Consider the following 15,109-nt stretch of genomic DNA (forward strand, 5'->3'; position numbering starts at 1 on the left):
CCAGAGCGGTGCCTTTCAGTGTTTTGTGGAAATGCAACGAGCTGCTCTGCTGTTAAGGATGAACTCAACTTTGCACGTAAACTGGGAGTTTGATCTCTTTGTTACGTGTGAAAAATGCAGCTCGCCCTCTACGGATTTACAGTACTTGGTCCTCACTGGAAGAATGAATTTGCAGAGAATTTGCAAGTCAATCTATTAATTGGCTTGAATTAAGATTAATTTTTTTTTTAAGTGTCCTCAGTAAGGAATTTAGTGTTTGTCAGTCTCTTTCTTTGTCTGAAATTAACTTAATAATGCAATAGCACAGGATCTTCAAACGTGGCATGTAATTAAAATTCATTGAAATCTTATGTCTAGACTAAATTTGAAGAAAATAGGTTGTAATTAAACTAAGTTATTAACAGTTACTATATCTAATTATTCTGACTACATGGTTCTGCTCTGGGTCAGGTGGGAGATCATTATCCCAAACTCAAACCAATCCAGGACTTTAAATGAGAGCTAATTAAGAGAGAAGGTGTGCACAGTTAAAACAGCTCAAATCATACCGACTCTTTGTAGTTGTGATGCCGTACACCAGCACCGTTATGACTAAGATGTATTACTGCCATTGGCTCCAGCTGAGATGAGACTGAGGTTTAAAGATAACGTGCATTTTCCCTCTTGTTCTCAACCCTTGGCAAAATGAACCAAAGAAAAATAAATACGTGGTCCCCTACCCTGCTACACCTGGAATCTTTATTTTAGTGGGATCTTCAATTCATTTCCTGGAGTAGTTATTCTTGCCCCAGGGAATTAATTGCAAGATTTCTGTGCCGTTTGTAACTCTTCAATTAGCTACGTGTACTTTTTCCTTTTAGCTGTTTTCACCTGGTTGCGAGTTTTGCAATGACGCGTGAGAAGGCTTCTGCATCCACATCTGCACTGTGTGACGTGGGTGCCGGTCACCAGTAGCGGCACTTCTTACAGGGAAGGATTTTTCTTCTGTTCTCTGCCCCTCCTTCCCCTCCCCTCTGTCTTTATTAGGAGAAGAGCAGAAGGGAGAGAAAACAAAGAGCTGACAGAGATGAATACGCTCTATGAATCAAAGCCTCTGGAAACGCTTCTATGAGTTAGTTACCTTCCTAGCAAGAGTAGGAGACTTGTACAGAATTTCTCTGGAACTGTTCTTTCCCATCCCTAGAAAAACACCAGAGAACTTGGACGAGACCATTTTAAATGGCATCTATCTAGCACTCCTTTGTTGCCTATTTTGCTACAGCTAATTAAGAGAGAAAAGCCTTTTAATATTTAAGCACCATTAACTCAGCTGAATTATTAAATGCCAATTTGCATTATGTGCATAAAAGGATCAATAAACAAAGAGAATAAAACAATGGAGGTGGCTGGGGTTAGAGAGATGTCAGCTCCTCTTATCGGAACCAGAGGGAATTGCTCGCATGTCTGCCAGGTTGTGGTTGTTAATTATCGGTACTCGAGAGGGAAAGAACTGGGGACTTTCTAGGATTCTGCACACCAATGGCACTGCAGGGATGTAAAGGATGCTGTCAAGATAAAACATTACTTGGCTTGATTTCCAGGGGTGTCACACAGCCCCCATTGCCTCAGCTTTGATGACAATTTGTTGGCATTTCCTTTTGGTGTTTCTCTCTCTTCCTTTGGGGTGGAGTTGAGCTGTCGTATTTACTTTTCCCTCTCCAGGTCGTTTTGCTTGCTGGCAGTAGTTTTCAGGCTCGAGTTCCTTGTGCTGGTGAAAAGGGATATGGGAGGAAATCCAGAGGAAAGCAGTTTTTCTTGAGTAAACCCTTCTGTGTTTCACAAGATGTTTTCTTCCCCCACTCCCTGTGAATCTGAATTTTTAGTGCTGTATCAGGCAGCCTTGGAGGCTAAAGTTTGGCCTTTGCATTATAAGGCGCTAGACTGGAATTAGGTACGGATTGACCCCTGGCCGTGCTTCAGGCTTCCCACCCGACGATGGACAAGCCATTTCATTTTTTTATCTTCCCCAGCTGGCAGCGTGCAATAGCAGCATTTCCCCACCTAACAGCACTGCCTGGGGGATAAAAGCATCAGTGTTTTGTGAGGGCCTGTATGGGAACCCATTTGAGCACAAAGGCTTCTTTCCACCGTGGGGCTGTATCACCAGCAGCATCCCTGTATCACCAGCAGCACCCTGTCTCTGATCCTCCGCTTGCCAGGAGCAGAAAAGCACCCAGAAGAAGGGTGCCAAGTCTGTGCTGTCCCCTGGGACCTTGGCCAGGGTTGCCAGTGAGTGGTTGTGCCGGGGTTTGTGCCGCTGTTGCCTGTCCCCCATGTAGTGGCTTGGGGGCTGAGAGCTCAATCCGCGCAGCCGCGCTGCTTTCATCCCCTGGGAAGTGACTTTGCTGCGGGGGACCTGGGGTGCCTGTGGAATGGGTGCTGCTGTGCGTCAAGCTTTGGACAGAGGCAAGTCCCTGCTGCCCGTCACTTTTCAGTAGCCAAATTGGATTTTAGGTACTTGAATTAAGGGTAACGTGTGTATTTCCAGCTCTCTCTAACTATGGTGAGAACAAAAGAGGCTTTCAGTGAAATTTTATTTCAGTCTCTTTCTTGTGGCTCTTATCACCCTCTGGCTCCTGCAGTGATTTCCCCCCCCCGCCCCTACTCCGGTTCACAATTGAAATAGCCTTTCGCTTTCTGTGGAGGCTGGGTATAGCAGCAGGTAAACACGGTCATTTGTTGAATCTTTCCTCTCCTGCATGGAGGGAATGTTTGCACTGTCATCACGGCGTGATTGCCCTCACATCCCCAGCTCCCTCCGAGCCAGCTGGATGGGGCCCTGGAAGCAACAGAGCCATGACAGGTGACAATTTAGCATAGATTCAGTGCCTGAGTGTTTACCCAGCTTCTCAGATGGGCTTTGTGGTCTGCACTGAGCTCTGCGCCTCTGCAGGAGCTTGTCTGGCAGAAGTGGAGCCACTTTGGTCATGCGGACAAGGAGGTCTGCAGGAGAGCTGGGGTCACTGGCTAGTCAAAGACCCAAGCACCTTGCTTTGCTGAACCCACAGCCATGCACCCACCCTCTGGGGTCAGCAGCCCTGAGCATACAATGTCCCCTTTGGGTCTCCACATAGAGAGAAGTCCTCTCCTCAGACAGCTCTTCTCTGCCAAACCTCCTCCTGCTCCCCAGACCCCAGTTTCTGCCTTGACGTTGAAGAATTTGGGCCTCGAGGTTTAGCATCTTGAACAGCACCAGCTGGAGTTTCATGGAAATACTCCCGTTCTTACCCAGCCTGTGTCAGTGTACTCTGATTGCACGTGGGTTTCTTGTCTAATGTTTTCAGTATACTTGGAGCTTGAATCTGTCTCTCTTCCTGTGTTTCCAGGGGTGGTGTTTAGCACATACATGTGACGTCAGTGGAGTTCTCAGCAGCAAAGTCTGGAGCATCCTGCCAGCCAGGGAACCCAGTTTGAAACCACTCCCTCTACCTTTCCTTATTTTTCCTGATTCAGGAGCCACAGCTGCTGCCTGATGTATTGGTTTTTTTCCCTTTTGATATTAAAAGGAGCCTGTAGTTATTAATTGATTATAGTTCATGCAGCTTTGCTGCTAATCTAGTTGACAGATGATTAGCAAATTGACATTTTTTTTCGCTCTTTGAAGGGATGAAATGTCTATGTTGTGGCCTCCTTTTATCTCCTATGTTAAATGGTCCAGTAATGAAACAACAGCTGAGTTTCAAAGTACACTGGATTATAGATCTATGTGCATGGATCTCTTTGTTGAAGAGTCACTGTTGTACCGAAGCGTCTTGAAGTATAAAAAGGGAAACGAAGTGGAACAAGCAGCACTGACGGTGACTTTGGGAATGAGCTGATCTCGAATTCAGGGAAAAGAGGAGATGGGCAAAACCCTTGGGACCATTCGAGCAGAGCCTATTTGCTTGCAAAAGTTATTAGCAGCAGATCTTGGGGATGTTGCCTGTTGGGCTTTGCTACCTGTGCTGGCAAGCTGCAGCATGCCTGTGAAAGGCAGTTTTCCTGGCTGAGTGGGGATGTGCAGCTTCAGTGGCTCCTGCGTGCTGCGATGGAGGAGAAGAAGGGAGAGCAGAAGCACAAAATGCATGAAAAGCAGCTGACTTCATCTGTCCGAGGCAGGCTGGGCTCTCCCATGAACTGGCTTCCTGGAGGCTCCTGGTGATGGGCACGCTGGAAGCTGGGAACACGAGCGCTTACAAAGGCCAGAGGCTCAGCAGGTTTTATGGGTGCCTGTAACTGTTCATCCTCCTTTAGAGGGTGGTGGGTGCATGGAGCAGCTGGAGGTTGACTCAGGGGACTGAGGACCTGGTGGGGGAGGCAAGGGATAAAACCTGCCAATGGGCCTGGTGCTGGCCTTTGTCCTCTGGACACTGTTCCTGCAGCACATGGGCAGGATAAGCAGGTGTCTGTGCTGCCCATGTCCAGTTGAACTCCTCTCTTTGCAGCCCTCTTTCCTCTGACCGGACCATTTAATTTTGAGGTGTTTTACCAGCTGACAAACAAGTTGGTCTGTCGGTGGTCTCCGGAATAGAGGATGCCTGATTCCTCCCCCAAGCTGCTTGCCTCATTTGTGTTTTCCCCTAAAATGCTTAGGGGTTTTAAGTAGCAACCAGGCACGAAATGGGTTTTTAAGCGCAATGCTTTGAGCACTCAGCATGGCAGGGTCACCTCGTCTGAGTGTGGCTCTGTGGCTCATTGGATTTTGCAGTAAGACTTACAGATAGAGCTCGGGCTCTGAAGCTGGCACAGTAGGAAGTGGGGTGGGAAAGATGATAAAGTCTCATTGATGGCCATGACGAGACAGATGTGCTTTTTTCATTTCCTAACCAAAGCTGGGAGCTTCCAGGACAGTATTGCTGAGGTGCAGGCTCTGACTGCCACCATACCTGGAGCCCCTAAAGATTTGAAGACAACCTACTTCATAATGCTGGCATTGAGTCATCCATGCAAATTCCACTTGGGCATATGAGTTAGGCAGTGATGCAGAGTCTATGCCACCGTAATGTTGTGTAACATCGGTCACTTGATTCTTGCCAAAGCTGCCGATTGATTTTGCTCTGCTGCTAGATGCTCTGGTCTTAGGTGGACCTATGTCAGAAAATTGTGGGAACACCTAGGAAAACTAGTGACCAGCTGCGGGCAGTGGAGTCGGGGACTGGGGGGAGTGTGTCAGTGATGATCTGGTGACTCTGATATTTTAGTAAAGCACACAATACCTCTGTAGTTTTAAATTGAATGGAGGTCTTGGGAGCAGGTGTTGCTGTCACTGGGTGGTGTACCTGCTGTTCATGACATCTCACATGATTTTGTTGCTGGCATTTTTCTAAAAGAAACAAAACTATTGAGATGCTTCAAGGAAGTGACATTGATTAAGCAAAAAGTTATTTTAAGACCGTGCAAATCATCTGGCTGAGCTTTGCAAAAGGCAACTCTGTTTCTGGAGATGTAATCAGCCAGAGATGTAAAGACATAGTCTTGGTCTCTTCCAAGTTAAAAAAAAAATAAAAATGTCCCATGCTATTTTAAGTAGGCAAGTTTCATGCTCTGTGATTACTTTCCACAACTCTGTCATTTCTCTGAGCACTTCCCATTGAAAATTATATTCTTCTCTTTTTGCTCAAGAGTGCTATGGAATGTTGTGCAGGGGTAGACATGGTTGCTTTGCGTACCTTGGAAGTGGCTGTGTTTCTTTTGTGGCTGGGTTGGTGTTTGTGTTTTAATCATGATGAGTGTACAAATACCAAAGGAGTCAGAGACATTTTGCTGCTGAAAAATGACATGTTCCCTGCTGCAAATTTTGTCCAGGAGTACAGTAAGGAGAATTTTTTTTTTTAAATTTTGGTGTTTTTTGAGTGTACGTGGTTTGGACTGCAGTGAAAGCACTGATGCATGGGAGCAAAAGAGCCTCAGTGGAGATCTGTCTTGCTTGGGGTTGTAACCCTTAGCGTCAGCATGCAGGGAGGGCTTCCTGGTGGCTTTTGGTTTAGGACAGCCTTGTGGCAGCACAGAGCTGCCCAGGCAGCACACCATCTTGGAAGAGTCACCAGGAGGAGCTTGGGCAAGGGAGAAGCCCAAGAAGTGGGAGGAAACCTGGGACCGTGGATGCGCTTTGCTCCTCAGCTATCCCTGAGGGCTTCTGCATCGCCTCCCTCTCTGCTATGGGACCAGCCTGACCTTATGCTAAAATTTGGAGCCTAATCAGGCTAAGCTGTACCGGGCAGCTTCAGCTGTGCACCCTTCGCCGTTGTTCTGGGCAAAGAGGCCGGGAGAGGGTGAGGTGTGGAGGAGGAGGCCTCCAAGCAAGCAGCCAGGGAATGTGTTCAGAACATGGTGGTGACGGGGGTTCCCCTGGGCAGGCTGGGCAAAGCTGACCAGTGCCTGGGCTCGATTACAGCTGCCCACCGCCATCCCCTCTCCCTCTGCTATTGTGCTGGTCTTAACTGCTGATAGGTACGGGTTGGTCTTTCTTCAGCCATTAATAAGCTATTGATCCACAGCCCTGCTGACAGTGTTAATGGACACTGATTGTGTATTATTATTTCCATAATCGTCCTCAAGCTGGAGTGAATTTTCCTTTTCAAATGGCCCATCGATATCATGCCCTGCATTGTGGGCTGGAGCTGGCCTGGGTAATTTGTTTTGTCGAAAGTTTCAGCAAAGCCTGTGGTCTTCATCCACTGTGGAGCAATCGATGAGACCAGCTGAATAGTGATGGAGCACAAGGCAGCTGCCATCCCCTCCCAGAGCAGGCATGAGGAAGGTGTTTTGTTTGACTGTCAGGACGCAGCCCCTGCAGACCCTTCCCATCCTACTAGACCTTCCTCGCTCCTGCTGAGTGTTGCTAGCATGTCTCTTCCCTTTTCTTGTGTGCCGGCTTCTCTTTGTGCTCTGCTAAAGGGACATGACCCCTTCTTCAAAGGTCTTCGTGTTTGTGTGGCCCTGCTCTTCAAGCAGAGTTGTGCATTGCATGAACAGACAGGATAAAATGCTAACTAAAGCAGTGACTTCAAGGCCTGAGATGCTCCCTGGGTGCTTTGCCGTGCAGGGTCTGTAACTCATGGTGCCGCAGGGCAATTCCACCCACGGACAGGCAGCTACTGAGAGTGGTGTTCAGCAAGGAATGCCACATATGGATTTCCTTAATGAAATGGTTATTCAAGCCCACGTGCTCCATAAACACCATGTATTTTTCCCCTTTATGTGAACGCCTTTCAAGATGCGTCTCTTACGTGCCACTTGCTCAGGACAGGGAGGGTGAAGAAGGAGACAAGCATGTTCTTGAGGGGTTTAAGCAGCAGTTTAGCAGCCAGTGCCCCCCCTCCTCTTGTTCCCATGTAACCAAGCAATGTGAGTCCAGGGAGCCTGTGAGCAGGGATGGGGAAGGAACCTGGCTTCTTTGCCTAGTTTATGTGCAGAAGAGGCTGAATTATAATTGCAGCAGATGTATGGGAGGGCATCAGTTGCCTTGCGAAACCAAGTGCTTGATTAAGTCTGACGAAGAGGGAAAGCTCCAGGCGCACCTTTACTCTCTCACCACCCTACAGGAGGGTGGTAGCAGAGGTGGGTGGTTTCGGTGTCCCTGTGCGTGTAGCTGCAGGTGTTCTTCATCCCTGAGGCCATCTGCAGGATGTGTGCAGGTGGCAGAGGTGGTGATGGGGCAGAGTCTAGCGGTGATGGCTAGTGTTAGCCTGCTGAGAAGGCAGCAGTAAAGTGCAGTTGTTGCTGTGCTGCAAAAAGGGCGCGCAGACTGGCCTTGCGGTTGCTGGCTGTGACTGAGGGAGTGTCAATGCAATATCTGTCTCTTACCACCCTCTCTGTGAAGGAGGTCTCATCATTGCCATTGTAGCGATGGGATCTCGGGCTCAAAAAGATGAATGACTAGACCTGTGAAACAAATAAAGATTACGCATTCCTCTACAAAAAAAACATTTCTCTCTTCTTTTCTGCATTCTAATGATATTAGCAACCTCTAAGCACCAAGAGTCTCATAAACTTTCCAGATTATGGTAATAATAACATTGTACAGTACACTGCACTGGGAATAAAGTTATTTTATCCACTCCAATTTCCTTTTGTTTTAATGTGTAAATATATCAAGTGAAAGCACAGTAGGAAATCTCAGTGCAGAGGCCAAATGCATTGCAAGCCAGGCCTTTCCCAAGGAAGGACCTAATGCTGCAGGTTCAGAGCCTGAATTTTTTCCTTTGTAAAGTATCTGGCACTCGGTATTTGGCTGGACCAGTTTCTCTGGAGGACTCTGTGCTGGGGGCCTTCCCTTAGTTGATTTCTTACCTGTAAGTGGAAGGGAAATGATGATGCATCTGTCCCTCAAAATGCTGGGAAAAAGGGGTAGGGAACAACCTGTCCTCTCTGTCCCTGCAGAGGTCATCAGAGGTCTTCCCTGCAACTTTGCTTCAGGGTTTTCCAGCCTGAAGAGAGGGATTCTGCTCAAGCAGGACTTAGCAGGGCAGGTTCTATCTATGCAAGGGTCGTTCTTTGTGGAAGACGGCTGGGAATGTCTGAGATTACTGCTTCATCTCTGGCACCTGGCCTCATGCTTCAGCCTTTCTTTTCCCTCCTAAGAAGGCCCTTCTGTGAAACTGTTTCTTCTGACAGGCACGGTCCTGCCAGCCTGTTGTGCTGGCAATGCGCAAACTGTCTGCATGCTGAAATCCTCCAGGAGACCTGGGATGATGTCAAACAATAATGTATTCTTTCTGTTCAAGCACATTACAAGTGCAATTAATCCTCACAATCTCTCTGCCCATCTGTAATACGGCATGAGGTGACTTTCCCAGCCTTTGTGTGCTGTGGCAGGCTGGGCTTGGAACGGAGACCTTCCCAGGTCTCATGTGGTGATTTAGCGCAACCCTGTAAGAGCTGGGCTGGTTCGTTGCTCAGCCCCCACCACTTCGCTAAGGTCAAGCTGTAATCCAAGGCTGAGTTTCTCAGGCTCCTATGCCACCCACCCAAGTGCTTTTCTCTCCAAGACAACCCCAAGCTTTCTGAGCTCCCTTTTAAGAGATCTGGGTTCATCTGGGGTTTAAGACATGGAAAAATGGTGGTTGTTCTGCTAGGAACCTGGTGCTGTGACTGCAAGAGAGATGTTGTAGCTTAAGCAGTGGGGATTCACTCACAGGAATGTCCCTTTCCAGTGAATACAGCTGAAAGGTATTAGTGATGGTAAGACAAGCAAGTTAAAACATCTATGAACAAAGCTGGATGTGCACGTGCTTGCTTGTAAGCTTCATTACGGCTCAGTGGATTCAGGGAGAATTTGGGAGAGGAGGACAAAATTATGACACAGGGCTTATCCCTAGGGTTGTTGTTTTGCTGTAGACTAGTGCCCTATAATGTTTTGTAGTGCCAAATAAGCATTAGTTTAAATAATATTTCTATTGAACTTAGAGAGACACCAGCAAATAACCGCAACGTATTTTGGCACCAGAATAGTTGCACAAAACCCCTCTAATCCTGTACCACCGTACCTAATGCCAACAGCATGCCGACAGCATTCTGGATTGTATCAGGAATAGCATGGCCAGCAGGAGCAGGGAAGTGATGGTGCCTCTGTACTCGGCACTGGTGAGGCCTCACCTCGAGTGCTGTGTTCAGTTCTGGGCCCCTCTGTACAAGAGGAACATTGAAGTGCTGGAGCGTGTCCAGAGGAGAGCTACCAGGCTGGTGAGGGGTCTGGAGACCAGGTCATATGAGGAGAGGCTGAGGGAGCTGGGCATGTTTAGCTTGGAGAAGAGGAGGCTGAGGGGAGACCTCATTGCCCTCTACAACTACCTGAAAGGAGGTTGTAGAGAGGTGGGTGTTGGCCTCTTCTCCCAAGTGAATAATGACAGGACCATAGGAAATGGTGTGAAGTTGCGGCAGGGGAGGTTTAGATTAAATATTAGGAAGAATTACTTTACTGAAAGAGTGGTCAGGCGCTGGAACTGCCTGCCCAGGGAGGTGGTTGAGTCACCATCCCTAGAGGTGTTTAAGAAACATCTAGATGTGGCACTTCAGGGCATGCTCTAGTGGCAGAGATTGTAGGGGTTTTTTTTTTGTGTGTGTATGGTTGGACTCGATGATCTCAAAAGTCCTTTCCAAACATGAAGACTCTATGATTCTAATGATTTTAAATTATGGAAGCGGGATGGCCAAAGGAAAAAGAGTATAAGTTGAAAGACTTACATTGTGTACCATGTTGGGTATAGCAGAGCAACCTAAGGAAACATTTTACTGGGAGCTAAAGCTGCAGATAAACATTCCGATTCTCCATGGGGTGGCTGGAAATTAGTTTTTGCAGCAAGGTCATGTTTGCAAAGGGAGGATGGAGCCACCAGCCGGCAAATGCAGCCCAGAGACTGTGAAGAGAGGTTAGGAGAGCTTTGCTGCTGCAGGGTGCCAGAACGCCACTGAAATGCAGGCAGCACAGGTCAAGGATGGGGCAGAGGGGGATGTGGTACAGGATGGGAAGGGACAGAGACTTTCTTTTAATCACAGAGCAGGGATTCCTCAGCATCACAGCCTGGGTCTTGGCACTGTGGACGGTGCTCTGCAGTGCATGTGGGGTTAAAGGTGTGATGGCAGGTCTGCAGAGGACTGATCCGATGGCTGAAACAGAGGAGAGACTATCATTTGGATTACGTTGTGTTGGCAAAGGTTATACAGGCATCTGAATTACTCCTCTGCCACTGTTTGCTTGACAAGCGTTCACAATGTCTTTTCCTGATAAATCATTATTTTACTTAATATATACGTATATATCTGTACGTATATCTATGCGTACGTAGAACCCCTACATGTATGCATATACAAAGGCACACACGTATATAAGGTTTCTGCTTTCTCCTGGGTTCAGCAAGACCCTTCTGCCATCCAGGCAGAGGAAGGTCGTTCATCTGCTCAGTCGTATCCATGAAGCTTTGACAGTTGGTTTCAGCATTCTGTGATGCTCGAGCGATGGCAGGCACATTCCTGGGAGCCCAGCAGAAGGGGAAAACGGGAGAGGCCGAGGGATTTGTCCATGTTTGTGCCATCATATTATTCAAATACACGGGTTGCTTCTGTTTGGACAGTAATAATCATTTTAACAGAGTGCCGCCATGCTGGAAAGGCAGAAGAGATGCAGAAAGAGGGATTAGCTTGCTGCATGTGCAGTGCCGCTGCCTGGGTGCTGCTTGGCCGTGGCAGGCTGTGGAGCCCCAGCAGCAAGAGCAGCTTGCTGCCCACTGGGTCCACTCTTGTGTCGGTGCTGCTTGGTTGGTGTGTTGTGGTGACACCAGTTTGTACAGGCTGAGCTCAAAGGCAGATCACCGCCGCTGCCCGCACCCAGCCTGCCCAGCACCCAGGTCTGTGCTGCTGGTGGATTAAACCAGCATAAATCTGAGCACTTCCCTTGCTCAGGTGGTTGGGTTTAGAGCATTTTGGTCATGCCAAATGAATGAAATAACTAAATAAAGACTAGTTTTTGAAACTTAACTAACCTTGAGGAAAAAGTGGGTGCTCAGTTCAGCTTTAACAGGTTGTGGAAAATCTGTGCTTGTTTCAGAAGGTTTGCAAAGGCTCATTGCTTTAAACCCTTTGATCATCTCCTCAGTGGTTTGTTCGTTTGTGTAGTATTTCACTAATGGGAGCTGGAGCTGTGACTCCAGAGTCACCTGGAAGCATTGTACCAAGACGGGGAAGTATCCCAGGGGGATTCTCACCGAGGCACTGATTCTTAGACGTGTTCGTGGGTTTCTCTGTTCCTTGAAGTGCGACTGGAGTTTTTCCCCTCGAACAAGCACAGGTGTCCCACTGGGCTACGCAGTCACCTTCAATACATCTCAGCCGCTTCAGTGATCACACAAACACTTTTGGAGTAGGGGCCCAAGGACTGTTTGCACAGGACCCTGGAGCTGAGGCTTTTTTCTTTAAAAAACTGTGTTCTCCTAGAGCTTGTCTCTCCCTGCTGTGGGTCAGGGCTACAGTGGGATGTAGTTGACATTTGCAGGGCATGAAGATTTTAAATTTTGTTCTGGGAACTTTCTTTCCATGTATTTTTCCACAGTGCTGTTCTTCACTTGTTTCCCCGGCCAGACTGGCGGTAACTGGGCTCTGCTTGGAGCGCTAGCTGGAGAGATTCCTAGAGATGATGGGTCCCCTGATCCTGCAGAGGCTGTTCCCTCTGGCTCAGGGCAGAGATAGGTTGCTGTGTAATTTGGGAAGGATTTTTTTTATCCTGCAGCGTGTGCTGTGCCTGTTCTAGGGACGTGTGCTAAAAGCTGTACAGAGCTTTAAGGCCCTTTCTTGACTCTACTCAGCAGTTATCCCAGTTTCCTGCAAGGCAAATCATAGTGATCGAGCCTGTTTTAGACAGGCGTAGAGCAGTTGTGGTTTGACCAGCTCCCTGCTTTAACCAGCTCCCTGCTTTAACCACTTGCACGTACTGCTCTCTGGGAAGAGATAAAAGCAAGGAATTCTTGGTCCTCAGGCTGTGCAGGAGGATCCCCCAAAAAAGCTCCATATTCCGCTTTTCAGCGCTTAGAGCTGCTCACCCCGACAGGACTAAAGGTTTTAAAGCAGCAATTGATGCCAGCCGCCCAGGAAATGAGAAAAATCGCTCAATTTTATATCTTCTGAGACCTTTGTGTCTCATATGAAGCACTGTCCATCTCCTCCTCTCTGTGACTCAAGAGGTGGCTGAGAGGCTGGGGTGCTGCTGGTTTCCCTCTTTACCTCTTCTTTCCTCTCCGCAGCTCCTGCTCAGGCCCAAATCATCCATGCTGGGCAGGCGTGCGTGGTGAAGGAAGATAACATCAGTGAACGTGTTTACACAATTCGGGAGGGGGACACGCTGGTCCTGCAGTGTCTGGTCACAGGACACCCCCGGCCACAGGTAAGCTTTCAGTCTTGCCTGTCACCTGTGCTCCCCATGGCACTTCTTTGTAGTCTCCATGTAAAGGAAAACTGTGAGCAGCGGGGTGCCCAGCTTTCTCCTACGTTTTGGAGTCAGATAGGGATGCCCCATAGCTCAAGCATTAGCTTGTTAAGGTATGAAGCATCTAGCCTTTTGTGGAAAACAGTCCACAAAGCTTTGCAGGAGCCTACCACCTTCTAGTCGTCTTCAGTATGTGAAGTCTCCAAAAAACCTCAAAGTCCAAACTGAATCCATTATACAAACCACTCTCAAATCTTCAGCCCTCTTACTACAAAGCAGGAACAGCCTGAACAGACCAGAGGAGGCTTCCCGCATGTGCTGCCCGTAGGACTTGGTCCTTCATGGTCCACCAGTCTCTCAGCTTCTCTGGATGCACAGACAAGAGGAACCTGCTTGGGGGAGCTTGGGAAGTTTTTTTGTAGTGCACTTCACTGAGCCTCGCAGAGAGCCCACTGGTGGCCTTGTGGCCACCAACCAGGGGCAGATTCAGACTTGCAGTGCTGGATGTGTCCATGCTGTGGTCAAAGTCACAGTTCAGTGGAGAGGTATGGAGCTGAGCTTGGTTAACTGCTGCAGTCCTTCCCCAGGGTCTCTAGAGCGTTGCCTAGCCTCAACCCCCTGCAGCCCCCTCCCCACCCTTCAGATACTCAGGCAGGCTGGTTCAGTGTCAGTGTTGATGTGTCTGTAGAGATACTGGACCAGAGCAAGGGTCTGCCTGCTCTGGGACAGAGCATGGTAGGAGTGGCAGCTGATGCATACTAGGAGGCTGGATGTGCCAGAATACACTCAAGGGAGCCAAGTACGATATATGTGCCTTCTTGGCCCCTTTCTCCAATCCTGCCAAAGATATTTGTGCTGAGAAGCCATACATGTGCATACACCAATCAATGCCTCTGTGGACTTGCCTGTGACGAGCTATTTGGCTAAGAGGTGATGACAAAGGGGACCGAAAGAGACTCAGCCAGCAGGATTTGAAATGGTTTATCCATCAAAGCATATCTTGGAAACAATAAGAAGGAAGTGATCATAGCCGAGCCAGCAAAAATGACCAGCCTAGGCTTGAGACAGTGATGAGCAGATGATAGCTGTGTACATCAGAAAAGAGGAAGATGGCAGGGCTGGCCCTGCCTGAGGATGTTGAATGTGTGGGAAGGTGTTGGCGGGTTGTGGGGATTTGAGCCTGAGTAGCCAGAGAGATTGCTGGAGCAGAGCCTGATGCAGACAGCATGCTAGTGGGCAACGTTGTGGCTTATCTTTGCCCGGATGTGCACAGGAGACACCAGAGTGTGGCAGGAGGTGTGACTGGAGAGGCTGGAACCCATGCACATAAAATGTGGCATGCATCCTATCTCTGCCATCCTCAATCTGCAGTCCCTCCTCATGGATAGATTTCTTCCCCAGCTAAGCTCTTATCCTAACCTTTGTTTAATCTTTTCTTTTCCCTTCTATCAGCCAGTCATTAAAGCATGAAAATGTGGCCAAAATACTTAAATGAGATTGAAATTGAAAAGATTAAAGAGCTGGCTGAAGTGTACTTGCAAACAGGAGACTTTGAGAGTCTTGGGGCCCTCAGACAATTTCATAATAAGCCTACAAAGGCTAAATAAATCCATGGTCATTAGCTCCGAAAATGCGCTCAGCCTAGTACTCTGGGTGTGGGATGTAGACACCCCTGCTCTTTTTAGAGCATCAGCATCAATCAGGTTGTGGCAGTGAGCTTTAGGCAAAGCCTGGGGAAGGAGTCAACGTATCTGGTCCATCTCATCTGTGGCCACTGTTGAATGAAAACCTATCTCCTTTCTGTTGGCTGATCTTGCTGGATCTCGGTCCCAGTGTCTGGATGGGCACCAGCGTGCGAGCCCCACCAGTCAGCAGCCTTTAGAAGGGAGGTTGCAGATAGAGGAAATGAATGGGCTGAAAAAACCGAGAAAAGCCCCCTTTCTCTTTCATTTTCTGGACTGCAGAAAAAAGGGGGAAGCTTGTACCGCAACTGCTAGGACTGTACCTCATTCCAGACATAAGAATAACTATTCAGTCTTTAGGAGTGCTGTCCTTTTGCCACCATTTACCATGAAATATCATGCAGCTCCGTTGCCCCTGCAAGCCAGGTTCTTAAGATGTGTAACATAAGGACAAAAAAAATGCAAGATAGCTTGAAATCCAAAGGGATGTTTT

The 15,109-nt window shown here is 48.2% G+C and overlaps 1 protein-coding gene across 2 annotated transcripts in view; it reads left to right on the forward strand.

Moving 5' to 3' along the window:
• Positions 1-15,109, forward strand: part of MDGA1 (MAM domain containing glycosylphosphatidylinositol anchor 1) — a 147,812-nt gene that overhangs the window by 38,953 nt on the left and 93,750 nt on the right. For both annotated transcript variants that reach the window (XM_074579729.1, XM_074579728.1), the window contains exon 2: positions 12,753-12,892. In XM_074579729.1, the coding sequence (XP_074435830.1) occupies positions 12,753-12,892 (140 nt within the window). The remainder of the gene's footprint in view (positions 1-12,752; positions 12,893-15,109) is intronic.

The sequence above is a fragment of the Larus michahellis genome, chromosome 3 (assembly GCF_964199755.1).
Source record: "Larus michahellis chromosome 3, bLarMic1.1, whole genome shotgun sequence".
Taxonomy (NCBI): domain Eukaryota; kingdom Metazoa; phylum Chordata; class Aves; order Charadriiformes; family Laridae; genus Larus; species Larus michahellis.